The sequence below is a fragment of the Eublepharis macularius genome, chromosome 1 (genome assembly GCF_028583425.1).
Source record: "Eublepharis macularius isolate TG4126 chromosome 1, MPM_Emac_v1.0, whole genome shotgun sequence".
Classification (NCBI taxonomy): Eukaryota; Metazoa; Chordata; class Lepidosauria; order Squamata; family Eublepharidae; genus Eublepharis; species Eublepharis macularius.
The window spans coordinates 219530410-219549962 of record NC_072790.1 but is presented as its reverse complement, the minus strand read 5'-3'; the positions used below and the strand labels follow the sequence as shown (position 1 = coordinate 219549962).

General features: G+C 44.8%; 1 protein-coding gene across 1 annotated transcript; it reads right to left on the bottom strand.

Moving 5' to 3' along the window:
- Window positions 1-3325: 3325 nt before the first annotated feature.
- RP1L1 (RP1 like 1) lies at window positions 3326-19442 on the bottom strand. Its single transcript, XM_054972689.1, has 6 exons — window positions 18780-19442; window positions 11312-11477; window positions 5618-8932; window positions 4323-5515; window positions 3456-3653; window positions 3326-3349 (listed from the first exon to the last, which is right to left on the bottom strand). Exons 1-6 carry the CDS (start codon window positions 19440-19442, stop codon window positions 3326-3328), a joined length of 5559 nt encoding a protein of 1852 aa, XP_054828664.1.
- Window positions 19443-19553: the final 111 nt, after the last annotated feature.

Here is a 19553-nt window from a genome sequence, read left to right as displayed (position 1 = left end):
TTCATTTGACTAAAATCTTGACTATCAGAAAAATTACAGATCACCATATTTGGAATGAAAGACACCTTTTAGGTACTGCCGTACTGGACACATATTATACAACTGTTCAAATAAGACTTGGAAATTCCCCATTCGTTAGCCACAACTCTTCTCCCTGGCAATCTTCTTGGCATCTTCTCAGCTGCTGTGATCAAGATGGCTTCTGCATTTTGCTACTCATTCCTATTTGTTATTCAGACTTGGAGCACTGTAACATTCAAGCTAGTCATAGTGTTCAAGGGACGTGTAAACTTGTTTAAAGATGTGACTAATCTTATCTCCATACCCAAAGCATCTGTAAACACCCCAAAAAGAATTGCTCTTCCACCTCCAAATTCCACCCAAAAAAGAATTGCTCTTCCACCTCTTCTACCTCCAAAGAACCTCAGCATAGATGCAAATTCAGTCTTGAGAGAAGTTCACTCTCTCTACTAGGAGGGTTAAATCTTAGTTTTGAAATTGTAGTTTTGTACCCAAAAAATGTTCACGTAAATGTTAAAAGATATTTAAGGACTAAGTTTTAGGAACAGCCACATTAAATTACACTGAAAGTAATGAGTCAGTGTTTAGAGTGTCAGACTAGGATCTGGGAGACTCAGGTTTGAATTCCCATTCTGGCTATTTCCACATCAGTTGTTTGGTCTGGGTTCAATGCTCTTGCGTTGCTTTTCCTCCCTTCTTTCCCACAGCATCATGGTGCATTTATACACCTGCCAGAGCTTCCCTGGCTTTTCTCCAAGCTTTCTCAAAACTGCTTTGCTACAAAGTTTGGGAAAGATCTCAGTGAAGCCTAGATGGGTATGGTGTGGTTTGGATTTCCCTGCCCACAAGGCAATCATTTCCCCTAACTTGTTCCTGCAGTGGCCATTTCCTTCCCCTGCCGCCAGGGAGGGACATTTTTAAAATCACAACCCACCACCCCCTCACAAAAGAGTAAGTTTGCAGCTCCCTTTCATTGTGGCTCTGTAACAAAAGGGGCTAGAGACTTACTTTTTGTTTTAAAGAAAGCTGGAAATCCAGAGATACACAGAACTGTGGGGAAAGCTGCCATATAGAAGCCCTGTTGCAGCTGCCCTTTATCGACAGCTACCACAGCAACGGAGAAACCACACAAGCCCGTCCCTGTATGGAAGCCGTGGAAGTTCACTGGCTGACCTTGTCCCCGTCACTCTCTTTCAGACTATCCTACCTCACATGATTTTTGGTGTAAGGATAAAGTGGAGAAAGGGGAAATGATGTTGTAAACAACTTTGGGTCCCCACTGGGGTATAAATATCTGAATAAACTATGTCTGAAATTTGGATAATCGCAGATTTGTTTGGAGAGTTTCAGCATTCACTGATGTAGGTTCATGTTTTCAGATGTACTCTGGTGACTGCTGAAAATTAAAATAGGCAACTATTAACTTTCACTGTTTACTTTTGGGATATTGTATTGTCGAAGGCTTTCACGGCCGGAGAACGATGGTTGTTGTGGGTTTTCCGGGCTGTATTGCCGTGGTCTTGGCATTGTAGTTCCTGACGTTTCGCCAGCAGCTGTGGCTGGCATCTTCAGAGGTGTAGCACCAAAAGACAGAGATCTCTCAGTGTCACTAAGATGCCAGCCACAGCTGCTGGCGAAACGTCAGGAACTACAATGCCAAGACCATGGCAATACAGCCCGGAAAACCCACAACAACCATTTTGGGATATTTTCAAAATTTAACCAAACATCAGACATTCACTGTACTGTAAAGTTCCCCTTAATGCGTGTAAATGGAAGCAGACACCTGCAATAGCTTCCCGGTGCATTCATTGCTGCTCCAAGTCTGCAAGTGAAAATATACATGGCCATTTGTATATCACAGTATATATGTTTCTCTGTACATAAATGAAAGTAGATATAATGCAGGTATCTGAAAACAAAAGAATAGTAGTAGAGGGAGTTTGCATTAAAGTCCGATGGAAACACATCTGCTTTTATAAAGTGCGCTGACCCTCCAGAAATGAGAATGAACATGCTCAGTATTATGCAGAATACTCATTAAAATGTCACTTTTTTAAAAAAGGAAAAATTTACAATAACTGTTTTATATATTTTAACTTTTATGTATTTGTAATCTGCCCTGAGCCTGCTGGAAATGTGGGGAGGGCGGAATAAAAGTAGAAAATAAATAATTTTTTTCAAAAAATCAGCAACTGAGGAACATGAAGTGAAAAAGTGTGTCCAAAATGATACCCAAAAGTCACAAAGGGGCTGCACTAGAAGTCAAGGTCATCTTGATCAATTTCCTCTGCACTGTTGACTTGTTTTATTGACCTCTGACCACCGTCTTCTTTGTTTCTACTGGCTTTGGCTTCTCTGTCTTTCATGGTGCTTTCCTGAGAGGATGGTCGGTCTTCGTCCTCCTCCTCTACACTGTCAGGATACATCTTGGCTGGTTTAGTTGTGGTGTCTGTTTGAGCATCGTCATCAACATCATCATCATTGTTCACATTATTCTCTTCATTGCAATCTTCCCCATCACTCCCGTCATCTGAACCCTTCTGAGATTCCTGGGAACAGTTACCTATGGAAGAATTGTAGGAGAAAGCAGAAGCACTTCTGGGTGGCTCTAGTTTTTCACTTACTTCCTCATCTTCAGCTTTGTTGAGTTCATCTTCCTCATTCTGAACAGGTTCATGGCTGTCTTCTCCTTTGGCTTCCTCTTCGTCCATCCCAGCATCATCACCATCTGCTTCTACTTCCACTGTTTCTAAATATGCCTCAAAACCTGTCTCTGGGCTGGCCTGTTCCACAGCCTCCTGTCCACTGCTGGCTTCATTCTCTTCTTCAGCATCATTATCTTCTTCTGCACCTTCTCCTTCCGAAACGTTTACAGTCTGTGCATCAGCAATATTTTCTGCACAATCAGATGCATTTTCTTGGTTATTTCCCTCAGCAGTTTTTGGATCCTCTATTGCACCATCAGTTTCATCTTCAAGTTTATGTTCTTCATCTTCCATATGTGTTTCTTCTTGTTCTTGTTCTTCATCCATCTCATTTTCTTCTTCATTTGTTTCTTCATCTCCTTCACATTTGACTGCCTGATTATCTTCTTCAAGTGCTACTTCTTCTTTTACTTCTTCCTCTTCCATTTCTTTTGCTTCCTCCTCTTCTTCCTTTTTTTCATCTTTCACATCCACCTCTTCTTCTTTCATTTCCTCCTCCTCATCTTTACAGTCTTCTTTAACATCCTCTTTTTCCTCGGCTTCAACTAACTCTTCCTTCGTGTTTTCTTCCTCCTCCTTTGTTTCATCTTCCTCTTTTACATCTTCCTCCTCTTTTTCATCTTGTATTTCATCCACTTCTATTTCTTCTTCTTCTCCCTTGTTTTCTCCCTCCTCATTTGTTTTGTCTTCCTCTTTTGCATCCTCCTCCTCCTTTTCATCTTGTACTTCTTCCACTTCCTCCTTTTCATCTTGTACTTCTTCTCCCTTGTTTTCTCCCTCCTCATTTGTTTTGTCTTCCTCTTTTGCATCCTCCTCCTCCTTTTCATCTTGTACTTCTTCCACTTCTGTTTCTTCTTTCTCCTCCTTTTCTTCACTGGCCTCTCTCACATGTTCTGTGATTTCGTTTTCTTCATTTTCTTCTTCCTCTTTTACATCCTCCTCCCTTTTTTCTTCTTCTATTTCTTCCACCTCCATTTCATCAATGTCCTCTTTCACACTCTTTTTTTCCTCCTCTTCCTCTTCTTTCTCCTCCTGTTCTGCTTCCCTCTCTTTCATACCTTCCTCTCCCTTTCCTTCTTCTACTTCCTCCTTCTCTTCTTCATCATCCTTTTCCATTGCATTGTTTTCCTCTTCCTCCTCCTTTTCGTCTTCCCCCTCTTTTTCTCCTTCATCTTTTATATGCTTCTCCTCTTTTTCTTCATCTTCCTCTTTCACATCCTTTTCTTCTTCTTTTTCCTCTGTTTCTGCTTCTTCCTCTTTCATATCCTCCCCCTTTTCTTCTTCTTTCATTTCTTCCTCTCCTTCCTTTCTTTCCACATTGTCATTTACATCTTCTTTCTCCTTTTTTTCAATTCCCCCCTCTTCCTCCTCTTTTTCTTCTTCATCCTCTTTCACATCCTCCTCCTCTTCTTTTCCTTCTCCCTTCTCTTTCACATCTTCTCCTCCCTCCTTTTCTTCCTTCTCTTCATCCTCCTCTTCTTCTTTCACATCCTCCTCTTCCCCCTTCTGTTGGTCAACTTCCATTTCCTCCTTTTCTTCCTCTCCTTCCTCCTTCACATCTTCTTCCTCCTCCTTTTGCTCTTCCTCTTTCACATTTTCGACTGCCTTTTCTTCTTCCGCTTCTTCTTTTGCTCCATCCTCTTCTTCTTCTTTTGCCTCTGTTCCCCCTTCTGATTTTGTCTCCTCTGTATCTCCATTCCTTGCTTCTTCCCCTTCTGCTTCCTCCTCATTAGTGAGAGTTTCTGTTCCATCTTCATTGACTTGCTGCTGTTCTTGTTCACTGGTTTCATCTGGCTTTCTTTCCTCAATTGGATCCATTACTGGATTTTCCTTAGATTCATCATATACTTCTTCTGCTAGCTCAGAAGAAACTTCTTTCTCATCCGGAATCTCTTCAGAGATATCTTCTGGTTCCTTCTTTTCAGCACCATTGTCTTTTTTCGTCTGCAGAATTTGCTGTAAGTCAAAAGCTTTCACAACTGGTGCATTGGACATCACTACCACAGTGTTTAGTGTGGCCTTAGAGGACATTTTCTTCCTGAGGCAGGCATCACAGGGGCAATACTCATCTTCACTTAGTAGATCATTAACATCATCTGTAATTGTGGTACTAAATAAGAAATCCATTTCATCTAGGTCATGAGATAAGTTCCTTGTCTCTAGTTGCTTACTTTGGCTTCCATTTAATAGTGACATTTTATGCACACTTTGCAAACGTCGTCTTCTGCCATCTCTTTGGAGAGTAGATTCTCGCCTCAACTCACCATTTGGGGGTCTCGGAACCCTCTTGCCTGTCCTGCTTTGGATTTTCCTTAATTCTTTCTCTATGCTCTTCTGTATTCTCTTACTTACTTCCTCCTTCAGGTCTGCAATCATCACATCTAGTTCATCATTGTTCTGCAGGTTCCACTTCACTTTGAAGTCATTCATGGCACTGACGTAGTGAGTCATGAACTCTTTCTCAATCTTTTTCAAGAGTTTCAGCACCCAGACTGGGTCAGGGTCCACAGATCTTTCTTGGGTCGCTGGAGAAGTTGTCACTGTGGCTTGGCGAGGGACTCTGTTGCTGGGTTCCATATCTGCTGGAGGCTCCTCTACCAGCTGCCTTGCAGCTTTTGATTCCTGCACTCTTTCATTATTCGCTTCATTTGCATTTGAGTCTGATTCGGTTTCAGCATTGTTTGGCTGTTCTGTGGCTCCATCAGCCTTCTCTGGATTCAGACTATTTTCTACTTCAGCCTTCTCTTTGGATCCTTCTTGACTAGGATGTCCCTCAGTATCTGTTTCTGCAAATTCTCCATTTTCATCTTCATGTTTGAGGTTGTTTTCTTTCTCTTCTTCTTCTCCAATATTTTCTTTTTCTTCATGCTGTCCCATTTCATATTCACTGCCTTGGTTGTCATCAGCCATTTCCTCCACTCTGCTAGACTCTGCTTTTTCTCCTCTTTCAGATTTTGAGCAAACTGTTGGTGGCCGAGAAGGCCCCTCTTGTTCTTCTTCATCACCTCCAACTTCCTCATCCTCCTGGAATGATTCGTGGTGAATTTCATCACTCTCCTCTTCATCTGCTTCTTCCTTAGTATGTTCAGCTTCTTCTGTTTTCTCTGCTGATAAAGCATGATCGTGGGTTCCAACCACACTTCCCTCTCTAGAGTCTCCATCACCACTGCTAACATCAACCCCTGAAGAGGACATGGCTGTGATGATACCATATTTTGAGGGATGGACCTTGATACCTGAGGCCACTTTTTCCTGCTCCTCTCTTGGCTGCTCTGTGCTTGGGCCACCTTTTTCAGGGGAGCAGCCAAACCAGAGAGACTGGAAAATGTTCAACAGCTCTGTATATCTCATTCTGCTCAAGGGTTTTGATTCATCGGGGGGGTCCAGCTCTTCGTCGAGGAGCTGCAAGCTGGCAAGGCATGTAATCAAAATATTGGCCGAATGGCTGAGCCTTCTTCCCATTGTAGGGGACACTTCAGGCAGGCTATATGAACGGTCCAACTTTGCTTCTTCCTTGGAAACAAGCAGAGCTTTCATGATTTGCACCGAAGTCTGAATGGTGCTTGGCAAGTCTTTTTGAGGGCCCTTCTGGATGAAGGTGGCTGAATGGTCATATTCGGTTTGGTCAGCTTCAGTCTTTTCAGACATTGCTTCAGAAGCCTTCTCCTCACTGGGGTCCTCAGCTTGTTCTTCAGCTCCCTCTTCAATGGCTTCAGCCGCTGGTGTGTTTTCAAACTCCTCTGGGTTTTCTGACTTCTTATCTGCCTCCAAGCAGTCTTGGTGGTTGGAACAGCTTGGTATGTCTGCATTCACTTCAGTGCCTCCCTCCCCATCATCATCCATTTCGTCTTTCATCAGCAGTGTCTCTGAAGGAATATTACGCAGCCATTCATGCACAACTTCTTCTGGAGTTGCATTTGGAAGGGAAGAGGGTACTATTTCACTTTCTCCATTCACAGAAGGACCTGCTGCGGCTTCTGGATCCTTCTCTAGGCAAGAGCCTTTCCCCTCTTTAAGTGTATCTGAATTATTCTCTTCCACATTTGCTGTGTCTGTTTCAAGTGACTTTGACACAGAGGAAGCCAGTCTAGATGAAACGCTTATTTCCTTCTGTTCGTTGTCTGCAGTTAGTTCTGATTCAGTACACACACTGGCACTTTTAGAGCTTTTCTTCAGTACCACTGTCCGCCTTTTTCTGTTGCCAGGTCTCCCCTTTGGAGGGACAGGGCAGTGCAAACTGTATGTGGATGCAGACTCTGACACTGAGGCTAGGCTAGAATTCTCTCCATCAGCCCAAAGACTGTTCATTTTCTTTTGCCTCAGCTTAGATGACTGTCCCGCACTAGATTGCGAGCAGGCATCTTCACTTCTCTCTGCCTCTGTACATTTAGTCTTGGCCCCAGAATGTAAAGTTATCTTTGAGCTAATACTCTGGTGATCATTGTTCCTGGCTAATGCCACGTGACCACATTTTGAGCACGTGGATTCGGACATGCTTCCCGGTCTTGAAGACGGTTGCTGAGAACTAATTTTGGCAGTTCCATCTCTGATTTTCTCATTAGAATCTGAGGCGCTAGACTGAGGGGAAGATGTCTTGCTGGTGGCTTCTGGTTGGCTCCCATTCTTGCTTCTGGAGCAGTATGAAGTTCTGCTGTTAGACCTGAAATCTTCTGCATGCAGACAGCTTGTTGATTTCTTTTCCTTGGTGGTGGTGGACCCTTTAGATGACACTTTGGAATCTGCCTCTAAGTGACTCTGACTGTGTTTGCTTTTCTTGGATATTCTGGATGAAGAAGATGCCACACTGCACATCTGAATTTCATCACTGTCACTTCTTTTGCCCTCGCATGCTTGGGGATGGAAGGACTTTTCCGTAGAACATCTTCCACGTTCACTGACTTCATCCTTGATTGACTGATTGGAGGCCATGTTTTCAAAGATGGAACTTGTTTCATTGATGTCCTCTTCTACCGTTCCAGCTTCATCTTCAGTGGCTTCTTTCTTAGGACAGCAAGATTCACCGGAGAAAGAAGACATCACTTGTTTATTCTCAGAAGCCTCCTCTGGGTCATCATCCTTGGCTCTCGGTGTGCATTTACTGGATTTGCTGCCAATACTGTTTGGAGTGGATACACCACCAGGAATATCTTCTAAAACTTCTGGTTTCTTAATGCTACTGGATGAAATGCTCCTTGCCACTGTGCTGGTTTCTTTGCACACACTTGTTTCGGTTTCTGTAGGGCACTGGGATGCCTTTGATTTGCCACTCCCAGCTTTGCTTCTTTTCCCTTCATCTTCTCCCCTCCCCGTAGAGCTTTCAACAGCATCCTCGTCTTCATTTTGTGAACTGGCCAGACAAGCTGCAGCTTCTGGCTCCTCTGGAGACCCCCTTTGGCTTGTGTTTGGCCGGGTACAGTCACCCTGACAGCAGCATTTTTTAGCAGCACGACTGTCCACCCTATTTTTTACAGTCTCTGAGTAAGAAGAGGACTCATGTACAATGTGCTCAGAGTATTCTTCCCCACTAGATGAAGTGCGGATGCTGTCCGTAAAAGAGGTTATTTTTTTCCGGATGATCCTCCGCTGCGACGAAGTACTTGAGCAAGAAGAATGTGTGTACCAAGTGTTCCTGATGCCAGGCTCCTCTTTTGGGGAAGTGTGCATGGGGTTCTTCCAAATATCATAGTCTTTGCGTTGCTTGCCACAGTTGGGACAATGAGACTCTTCGATTTCAGACTCATCAAGCTTTGAGATGTAGGAGTCAGCATCACAGGGATATAATGAATCATCTGCCTCAGAGCTTGCCTCTAGATTCATTTTCTCTATTGGGTCTAATCCAGGGTCTTCATCGATGCCCAACTCTTCACAGGGGATCTGATTAATCAGGCTGGACTTCTTGATATGGGTGGACCACTGGAGAGTCTCGTCATTGAGCAGGCGGAAACGGACTTTCATCTCGACTGACAGGCTGCCATCCTTGTTGACATGCACCTTCTTTTCGATGTCATCGTTGACTAATGTATGGACCAGATCCCCTGCTTTAGAGTGTGGGTAGTTGTTTGAACTCAGAGCACCATTCTCTGGAGAGGTCGTCAGGCCATTGGGAAAAGACTTTTCAGATGACAAAGAAAACCGTGTGGATCGATTGCTCGTAGATGACCTTGGATGAATCACGCTCTTCTTGGCTTTCAGTCCAAAGTTCACTGTTTTAAACATAAATGGGGAAACGCAGAAGAAAAAGTAGAATTAGAAACTACAGAATATGTTCAGCCATGAGTCTGGTCAGGATTTCCCTGCCTCAACTCACTTTCCCTACAGTCAACCAGTACCTGTGGGGAACTTATGTACCCAAGTGTTGCAGGGCCCAATTTGGATTGGAAACATGGCATTGGGGAAGGAAGGGCTCCAATCTTCCCTGTGCCACTTACTTGTGCTGAAACAGACCCAGAGTAGAGCTTTTTGTCCAATTGGCACATGCATTGTTCAGTGCATATGCAACTCAGTGGGGCAAAGATTACCTCACAGATGTGTTTCTGCTCAGGAAAATGGCATGAGAGGGAGGCTGGAGCCTCTCCTCCCCCAATGTGCAGGGCATTTTAACCCTGCTGGCTTGACTCAGCTGTCTGCTGGGGAACTCCCTGCCAAGCAGCTGATTTAGGGGTTAAAATGTCCCTTTCTGTGGCGGTGCACTGGCACGGAAAGGGGAATTGTAACCCCAGAATCAGCTGTCTGGTGGGGAGTTCCCCGCCAGGTAACTGAAGCCAGTGGGATTTAAACTACCCCCCACCGCTTCTTTCTCCCAATGGGAGGGGGAGGAGGGAACCCTTCCTTCCCCTCCCATTGGGTGAAATAAGCAGCTGGGTGGGGAAGTTTGTCGGTGTGCTCCGAATCTTTACGGAGCACACCGAAGCGGGTTAAATAAGCAACTCCTGAAGCGGCTTGCCACTTCAGAAATCCCTTACTTATGAATTTTTTTCCTGCTTCAGGTTTCCCAAAGCAGGAAACCCAAATTTTTTTTTGCTGCACACCCCTAGTCCCAACCTGAATTGGGCCCTGTGGTGCTTGGTTGAGTAACTTCACAATTGCTGTGTGGTTTCAGGGAAGCCAAGGTGAGTTGCAGGAACCCTGGCCAACTGTAACATGTAGTTTGGCCCCCAACAGCAAGAATGGCAAAAACTTCTGCTATGGCTTTAGAGAGCAGCTGCCAGTTAGAGAGGATAATGGCATGACTCAATGTAAGACAGCTTCATTTAGGGAGGGACCATAGTTCAGAGTGGGAGGATATCCTTTTCATGCAGAAAGGGCCAGACTCCAGTTTTCTAGTTGGGCTGAGAAAGGCCTTTCTTTACCTGAGTATCTGAAGAGCAGCTGCCAGTCAGAGCAGACGGTGCTTGGCTAGATGGAATAATGATCTGACAGCCCTGTGTAATAGAACAAACTGTAACTCGTGTATAATTTTGCTACTGTAAATTAAATAGGCCATAATATTTCTTTCTCCTTTAAGAATCACCTCCGCCAATATACAATGGTGCATATGAACAGAAATATTTAACAATAACAGAAATATTTAACAATAATGGTTTAAAAGGATTCAGGAGATAGTTTTGACTTTAGAACAAAGCTACTATGGGATGATGAGTATTAACTGCCAATCTAATTAAGTTATTGAGAAATTGGTGGGTTTAGTTATGGATTGGAATGCACAATATATCAAGATAATATAGAGCCTTAAGTCAAATAAAAAGTAGTTGGAAGTTTTTTTGCAGTGTGTTCAGTTGTGTTAGAAAAGAGCAAGAGTCCAGTAGCACCTATAAGACTAACAAGAATTGTGGTAGGGTATGAGCTTTCGTGAATCACAGCTAGCTTCTTCAGAGACCCAGTATCTGAAGAAGTGAGCTATAACCCATGAAAGCTCATACCCGACCACAAATTTTGTTAGTCTCTTAAGTGCTACTGGACCCTTACTCTTTTCTACTGCTACAGGCAGACTAACACGACTACCCATCCTGATCTATCTTCAGTTGTGTTCGTTGGTAAGAGGGAAAGAATCTGCAAGAATAAAATGGATGCTGAAAGGCAAGTATTCTATCAACATCAGTGGTGATTTTTTCATAAGTAAATATATGAAATCAAAGGAAGATGAGGCATACTTCTGTGTCATTGCTTTCAATTAGCTAGTTTCCCCACAGGGACAGGTTTTTGTGGTTTCCCTGTTGCTGGTGTGTGGCTACAGATGAAGAACAGTGGCAATGGACATCCACATGACAGGTTCCCTTCCCCAGTTCCACAACAGCAGCTACCCCTCCTCCCCTGAGCCACCAAGGTTTTTGCAATTGTTTAAAAAAAATGGCACCAGAATATCAGTATATCAATCCATCATTGTAACAATAGGAGTTACAGGTTCTGTGAACTATCAGCTGTCATTCCCACCCACCCCCAAGTCTAGCCCCTTCTATTGCAAAAATAGGCCTTTTTTGTTGTATCTCTGCCAGGGAAGGGGCTAGGAACTTGTGCAGTTACCCACCTGACCCCTTAGCAAAATATCAATTCATTTTTTTAAAAAAGGACCCCCCCTTTCTTACTTTCACTGTTTTCACCAATATTATTGCTGTTGGATCGTGAAGCCAGGCCAGGCAGTTTCTCCGAGGAGAGCTTCCTGGAACTCTCTGTCACAATCGGTTTGAAGGGCTCCCGCCCCACACAGACAAGCACAGCGGGGCAATGCAACAGGGCCTGCATGCTGTCAATCTGGAGAGGAGACAAAGGAAGTGACAATGACAGCTCGGTATGTGTAAACTTGCCCTGCCAATTCTGCTCAAGACAAATTCAAGTCCAGTAGCAACTTAGAGACCCACAAAATTTTCCAAGGTATAAGATCTCATGAGTTAAAGCTCACTTTGTCCGATACAAATTTTGTTGCTCGTTAAGTTTCTATTGGACTCATTTTTTATTCTACCACTACAGACTAACAGGCTACTCACCTGATACTATGCTCAAGACAAGCTGTGTGATGTAGCAGTTAGATTAGAGGGTTTTATTGGGATTGGGCGCAAATTTCTACATAGCTACAAACTACAAACTATGAAAATCAGTCTGGCAGGGTCTCAGGTAGAGGCCTTTCACATCTCCTACTGCCCAATCCTTTTTAATGGGAGATGCCAGGAACTGAACCTGGGACCTTCTGCATGCAAAGCAGAGGCTCCACCATTTAGCCGTTGCACCTTAAAGCTCATGGGGTGGCCTTTGGCCAATTGTTCTCTCTCAGCCAATAGTACCTTACAGGGTATTCAAGATGACTCATATTGCAGCATTGGAGAAACAAATGCCCAACTCCTATAATTCAATGGATTGAGGACCTTACAGCTTTGTCAATATTTGAATGAATAGCATATAGACGACAATTGCTTATGGATTTATTTTTAGATATTTGGAAACCTTTTATAGATGCTTAGGGATATACTTGCCACTACTGTTGTCATATTTTTACTTCAATTTTGTAAGAAGTTTGTTTTAATTGTTAAAAATAAAAGGAGAGGGGAACCACACGTGCTATACTGAGCTCCTTGAAAGAAGGGCAAGATAAAAAATTAATAAATAATTCGTTTTCTGAAAAAAGCTCAAAAAGCTTTATTTTCTCTTAGTTTCGGGTGTGGGGATGTGTGGGCACTTACTCTGTGGAATCCTTGCACACTTCCATGCCCCATACAATGCCATCACGTTTGGAAGGGACATCACCACATGGGGCATGGGAGCACATGTTTCATGTTGGGGCCAATTCTTTAACAGTCAGCCCCAAACATAGCATTTTGGGCTGATCATTAAAGAACTCACCTTTGCACAATTCCATTACTTCTGGTGTAACTTGCCAGATTGGCTATGCTTTTATTAGCATTTTAAAGGAAAACAAACACTGGGTTTCAAAAGACAGAACTTTTTTCCCTTTAAAATGCTGATAAGAATTTTAAACTCAAGAAGCTCTTATTGGTTTAGTAAAACCAAGTGGGACTTGATGGGTTTACTCCTTTTAATCCCTTCTCTTTTCCCTGAACAACGTGCATCCAAATCAGGGCTGCATAGTGTGAGTCCCTTCCCTGACTAGAGCAGTCTTCCAGCTCCAAGCCTTGCAGCTACATTGCCCTGGGCCACCCCAGACCTCAGACCAGAAGGGGGTGTGTGTGGTTCCAACACCCTAGCCATCCAACACTCCTGACTTCCTAGAAGTTCTGGCTTCTCAGCACTCTGGCCTGGCACTCCTTTCTTCTCCCCAGCCTGGTTCTGGAGGCCCCTATTGTCTGCCCTACCCTTATTATGGGTTCCAGCACCACCCCTTGGCCCTTGTTCCCATTGCTTGTGCTGCCACCTGAGCCAGGGATTGCAATACCGCCTGGCCAAGGTGTAGCCCCTCCCCTGCAGACCCTTCCCGGGGCTTCTACCAGCCAGTAGCTGGGCATCCTCCTGGGATGTTACTGGCCTGAAGCCCCTCCCTTGTCTCTTGGCTTCCTTCAAAGGAGTTTCTGCAAAAGAGGAAGAGACAGCAAGAGAAACTCTGTTCTCTTTCAAAGAAAGTAAATGGTCCCTGAGGAAAAGCATTCAGATAGCACTCTTGCACCATCAAACTGTCCACAGTTTGAACCTCACCTTTTGTACAAATTCACCAGGTGGCTTTAGCCTTCGCTACTCTCAGTCTCATCCCCTCAATCTGCAATGCAGAGATAACAGTACTGGTCTACCGCACGGGGGTATTGTATGGATGACAGTAAGGTAGTTTCCTTGGGTGGTGACCCTTACAAAGCACTATATAAATGCTAAGTAACTATTATTTTAATATTTTAATTAGCTTCAGCTTCGAGTCATAAAGCCCCCCCCAATTCTCTAATTTCAGGCTCTGTGTGTGTGTGTGTGTGTGAGAGAGAGAGAGAGAGAGAGAGAGAGGTGGGGGGAGAGACAGACTCCTGTTGTCTCAGCCACTCCATTCTGTCATCCATGTTGCAGGAAGGAACATTCTAGATGAAAGATTCTGACTGTGACCGTTGGGGGAAAAAACTGCCCTTGTGGAGAGAATGAGTGAGAGTTATTTGGACTTAAGGACAAAGGGGAGGCTGAGAAAGAAAGAGCAGGTGAGTTTTTAAATAAGGGGCAAATGTGGATGGAGGTGAATACTTCAACAAATGCTTATGGGCTTCAACTGCTGTTGTGTTCTCAGTGGTGGAGGGAACAGGAGCCATCACTCCTGAACAAAACCCTGTATAGACAGTCATCGCATGTAGAAATGAACGTATGGAATTAGGATTACATCTGATGATCCCGCCACTAAGAGTCTTTCTACACAAGACATCTTACACAGGGACGCTCAAGTGACTTACTTCTGTGAGGTCTTATATTCAAGTGTACTCTGTCTCCCTACAATGGGAGAACAAGTGAAAGATCTTTCACTTGAGCGTCCCTGTGTAAGATGTCTTGTGTAGAGAGACTCTAACAGCCACATGTTCAAACCCCAGTAGGGATCCCAGTCCCCCGGTGTGGGTGTTTACACCCTATAGCCCCCACCTCCACTTACTTGGTCGGTGGGGGAGGAAGGCATGAGAACAGGCCTCCTGGGAGCACTCCTGGGGCAGCGTGACAATGTCACTGATATCATTGCACCACAATGAGAGCACTTCCGCACTTCACTGCAGGCCAATTTGGGCCCCAAACAGGCTGAATTGGTCCTGTTTGAGGTCCAAATCGGCTCACTGTGAAGCGCGCCCATGCTCTTCCACCTACGCGGTAATGTCACTGGAAGTGATATCACCAGAAATGATGTCATTGTGCAGCTGCAGAAGTTAAACATGAAGAGGGGAAGAAGGAGGTAAGAGCCAGGTCTCCCCTCCTCCTGCCAGGAGGGTAAAGAGATCTGGCAACCATAAACCCCGGTCTATTCTAGAATCTGTGCACATACATTCAAATGCAAAAGCAAGCAAATGCGCTCATTGGAAAATTATTATTAAATCACTGTGCTTATGACTGTGCATAATAGGATGTGTGCACATGGAGCACCAGAGGGAATGATCCAGATTCCCCACTCCATGTATTTGTTTCCGATTTATACTTGATAACTATCTGCACAGGGTTAAAGAGTCCTTAAAGACTAATGAATTTAAGTTGGCGATGAACATTGATAAGCAACAGCTACTTTGTCAAAGGCATGAAGTACACAGTGAAAGTGTGTGCATGTGCATATATAATATATTCTTTTTTGCATACATAATATATCCTTTTATGCAAGATGAGAGTAAAAAAATGAACTGCTACTGAAATCAGAAATGTATTCCACCCATGAGTTAATCCACACAAATAAACATGATTAAATCAGAAGTCTTTATGAATTTCATAGATGTAAGCACAGCACAGCCTGGGGGTGGGTGGACTAGAAGCACATGTGCATGATACCACATGGGAGAGGATGACTTGTAGTTGCTAGTGAGATAACCAGGCATTCATTACCCTGGGATCACATCAGTGTTCACACAAGTCAAGTTTGACTTTTCACACTTAAAGTCTGATTAACATTGGCCACTTCCACATGTTCCAATGTGGAAGGCTCTTCAGAAGCACAAAAAAGCCTCCGCATGCATTGATACGATAGGATAATTGCACAGAAAACATGCATCAAAAATAAACCCGAACCAAAACAGGTCTCACAAAAAAATGCTTAAAAACTAGGATCATCATGACCCACTTGTGCATGGGAAACGATGACATGTGTAGTGAGTAAGAAAACCTGCCAGAGTTCTGTTGGTAGGCCATCCCATTAAGGATATGTGGAAGCATCCTTAATGTCTAATCTACAATATTTCCTTAAAGAAATATATTTCTAAACTGTTTATTTACACCAGCTTTACCAGTACAGGACCTCTGCATGATCCCTTCCAGAGAGTCTGTGGGCCAAACCAAATGAAACCCTGGATGTTTCGTGTCCGGACTGGCACTCCCAATGCTTTTAAAATTCAGTGTTCAGGCACATGGGGGCTCAATTGCAAGAGGGGCCCCCAATTGCAGTCTAAAATGGCCCTGCTGGGGCAAAGAGATAGGTATTCATATGGAAATGAAGAGAGCACATCAATATTCATCTGTCCTTCTATTGTCCATATCACCCCTGTGCAAAAACAGTGTGAAGGGGAGACATTTCCCCATTTCTGCTGCTCCATGTGGAAGTATTGTGTGCATGTGCAGAAGCAGAAAGGGGAAAACTCTCCCATACCACACAGTTTTTGCACAAGGAAAAAAGCTTGAGAGAAAGGCAGGAGCTCTTCTTCCCCCAGAAGCAGCTTTTAGAGCCCATTTCCTTTTTTAATAGAAGCCAAAACCCCAAGCTGACGTGTGTCTGTGGGGAGCACAGGTTGGCTCTGTGGAGAATTCATAAAAGAAGTAACGTATAGAAGAGTGACCCTTAGTTACCCATATCAGGGATCATGGTGCCCATTGGTGCTGCTGTGCCAGCCGCTGTGGTGTTTACCTGCTTCTTCCCCAAGTATCTCTTCCCTAGAGTAAAGGTTAGGGCCAATCCTGGTTTTCTTTTACCACATTAGAGCAGGAGATACTTCAGAAGACCACACAAGGCATCATCGCCCCAACAGAGGAGGACACTTGGTTTAGAAGCTCTCAGCATATCATGGAACCCCCACATGACAGTCATTTCCTGGTGGTACAGACAACACTTTCTTAACTTTCCAAAACTACCAACAGGCTCAAGCATGTCTGGGGACACCTGCTTCAGATTCAAAATAGAGACTGGTAACTCCCCATGAGCCCTCCATTGAATTGAGCTGGGGGGGGGAGTGGATCTATTGCAAATTTTTGCCAAATAGTGATTTCCCTCCTCAGCCCAATTCTGCTCAGAATAACTCAGACAAAACATACCTCCTCCTCATTTCCATCTTCTTCCTCCTTGCTCATCTCACTTATTATGATCAGGTAGACAGGAAAGAGAATCAATCTCTCTTCCCCTGCTGCCTCTTCCTTTCCTTGGCATCTGACAACTTAATGCCAGGACACTGCAGGTTACGTTTACCAGAATACACCAAGACATGGCATCTTGAATACTGCGCTAATGGCATCTAAGGCATTGCATGTATGGAAGTAGGAAGGAAGAAGGGGAATTATTCTCTGGGTTAGATGCTATGGAGCAAGTGATCGCACGTCCTGTGGCTTGGCTCATTCCCCCCCACCAAGAGGGGGAGAAGGCCAAGGGCGCCCTGATGGGCCCAGCTGGGCCCACTCCCATGCCCAGGGGGGAGGGTCAGCTTGTGGGTGGATGAAACCTTCACCAGCGCTGGCGTCCCAACCTGCCTCCTCGATGGAGCAGAGGGGGAGAGGCGCCCGGTATGGGCTAGCACACTGTTACCCCACCCTCCCACTGTGTGTGCTCCCCCTTCCAGGAGTAGGAGCACGTTACCAGGAGCCAGGAAAAGCCTCCTGCAATAGAATCCCCCTTCCAAAACGGCCATTTTCTCCAGGGGAACTGATCTCGGTTTGGAGATCGGGGCGGGAGGGGGCACCAGACATGTGATCACTTTCAAGAGGTCCCGGAACACCATTCCACTGCGTTCTGACACACACACAAAAGGCCTGGATGTAATCCAAGCAGAGAAGAATTCAGAGGCTGTTATGTTCCCTTGTGTACTCAAAATGAACCTTAGTTAATGTAGCTATAAGATGGAGAAGAGGAAATGCATATTCTGCCGGTTTCACTGCTTTTAAGTGTATTTTCTAAAGTAATATTTCTCAAGAATGTTCTTGGCCTTTATCTTGCAGTAGTTTGCCAAAGATTCAGCCCTACAGCACCCTGTCACACTGACTTATCTGTTGAGGAGGAACCTGGACATATATGCCAAGGAACCCTTTGGGTGCTTCAAAGGATTCTGGGAATTACTTTCAAGCACACGATTCACATAGGATAGTTTTAGGTGGGTAGCAGAGTTGGTCTGCAGTAGAACAGCAGGATTTGAGTCCAATGGCATCTTAGAGACAAAAGGATTTTCAGGGTGAACATAAGAAGATCTCCAGATGACAGAGATCAGTTCCTCTGGAGAAAATGGCTGCTTTGGAGGGCAGACGCTATGGCTTTATACACTGCTGAGGTCCCTCCCATGCCCAGACTCCACTCTTTCTTGACTCTACCCAAATCTCCAGGAATTTCCCAACCTGGAGCTGGCAACCCTACCTCACAGGCAGCAGATGAGTGTGTGTGTGATGCTGTTCGTGGACTGTCCCGCTTAAGATTTTTGAGTGAGAGGTGTAACTGAATGTTTTTTATACATTTTTTAAAATCCCCTGCATGTAGAAACTAGCTGCCAGGGAGAACTGTTTAGTCAAGCCTTTTCCTTGATGTGATAGTTTTCTGTGTGTAAGGGTTTTTGTTTAGTAGGGAGACATTCAACTATTCCTACACTCTGAAGTGGTGGAGCTCAGGAACAATTTTGTGTTTAATAGGGTCCAATATTTGGTGAAGTTTCCTCTATTAACCCCATTAGGATTAAGTCTCTCTTTGGGGAAAGAGGAGGAGGAGGAGGAGGAGGAGGAGGAGGAGGAGAGAGAGAGAGAGAGAGAGAGAGAGAGAGAGAGAGAGAGAGAGAGAGAGAGAGAATTGTTAGAATGTCAGAGCAGGCCTGAGAAAGGGAGGAACAAACCCCTGCAGTACTATGAAGCTCACTGGATGCTCTTGGGCCTCTCAGGCACACTCAAACCAAGAGGCTTGTTGTGAGAATAAAATGGAGAAGGGAAAACATTGCTCACCATCCTAAGTCCCTTGGAGGAAAAGTGGAGGTGGAGGGAATAGATAGATATTTCTCCAATGTTCTGATGCAAGCCCTCTTTGATCAGTTCTAGCCAACTTGTATCTAGCAGTTCAGGCTCGGCAAAGTAAGTGCTAGGCTTGCTAGATCAAAGGAAGCCCCTTGCACTCCCAATTTGGTATCATTGGGATATGTGAAGGGTCCAGCACCCTGAGACAGGGCTGGCTGGCTCATTGGCCTAACTCAGACCTTTGTTATCTGAAAAGCAAAGACTCACCCTCTTCCCATCCACAGTGTACAGCTTCTTCACTGTAAACTGCATGATCTCTGAAATCTCATCCAAGAGAGTTTTGAAGCTCCGAGCATTCCTCCGGTTGAGGATAATTGGCCTCCTGGTGGAGATATCCCCATTCTTAACCAGCGTGATTTTCTTTGGTATCCTTGGACTCTGCTGGGCAAAAGCCGCTGCATAATCCTCGCGTTTGGCCTCTTGGGCAGCCCTCCTGAGCGCACTGGTTGGCCGACTGTTCCGTGGAGGGCCGGCCCTCCGGCTTGGAGCACCAAAACTGATGGGTGTGACGTACTTCTTGTCAGAGCACAAGTAGCATCCCCCATCCTCAAGCTGGTCCAGAGTGTTGATGCAGTGGATCCCCCGTGGCGTTGTGATGGTTCGCACCCCGAAAGGCAGGGGGACCCGGTGGGAGAGGTCATCCATGAGGGCATTGAAACTCTTGAAGCTGCGCTGGTTGATGGCCATTTTGACACCTCCAAATTGAGGGTCCCCACTCTTGTAGAAGGTTATCTTCTTAGCTGGGGGCACCTGGGTGACAGCATTTGCCCGAGCCACGGGGGGAAGGGGCTGTTCATAGTTGTAGGGGCCTGCAGTGGAGAGATAGTCAGTCTGTGGTTGGGAGAGGTAGTCAGTCTGTGGTTGGGTCATCCCGATGAACACTTAGGGGTAACTGCAATGCAAGAAAAATGGATTATGAACAACGTGATTAAAAAGCCATTAGGTCTCCTTGTATCAATTAGATCAAGAGCATGGCCCACA

What these genes read in the sequence shown, in the direction of transcription:
- RP1L1 (XM_054972689.1), bottom strand. Translation starts at nt 19,442, where the DNA reads ATGACCCAACCACAGACTGACTACCTCTCCCAACCACAGACTGACTAT. An exon ending in GGCTGATGACAACCAAGGCA is followed by an intron (nt 5,516 to 5,617) that starts GTGAATATGAAA and finishes GAGAATTTGCAG; the next exon opens with AAACAGATACTGAGGGACAT. An exon ending in AAGAAAAGGCAGTCGAAAAT is followed by an intron (nt 3,654 to 4,322) that starts GTGAAAGAGGAA and finishes GATGTAAAAGAG; the next exon opens with GAAGAAGAAAATGAAGAAAA.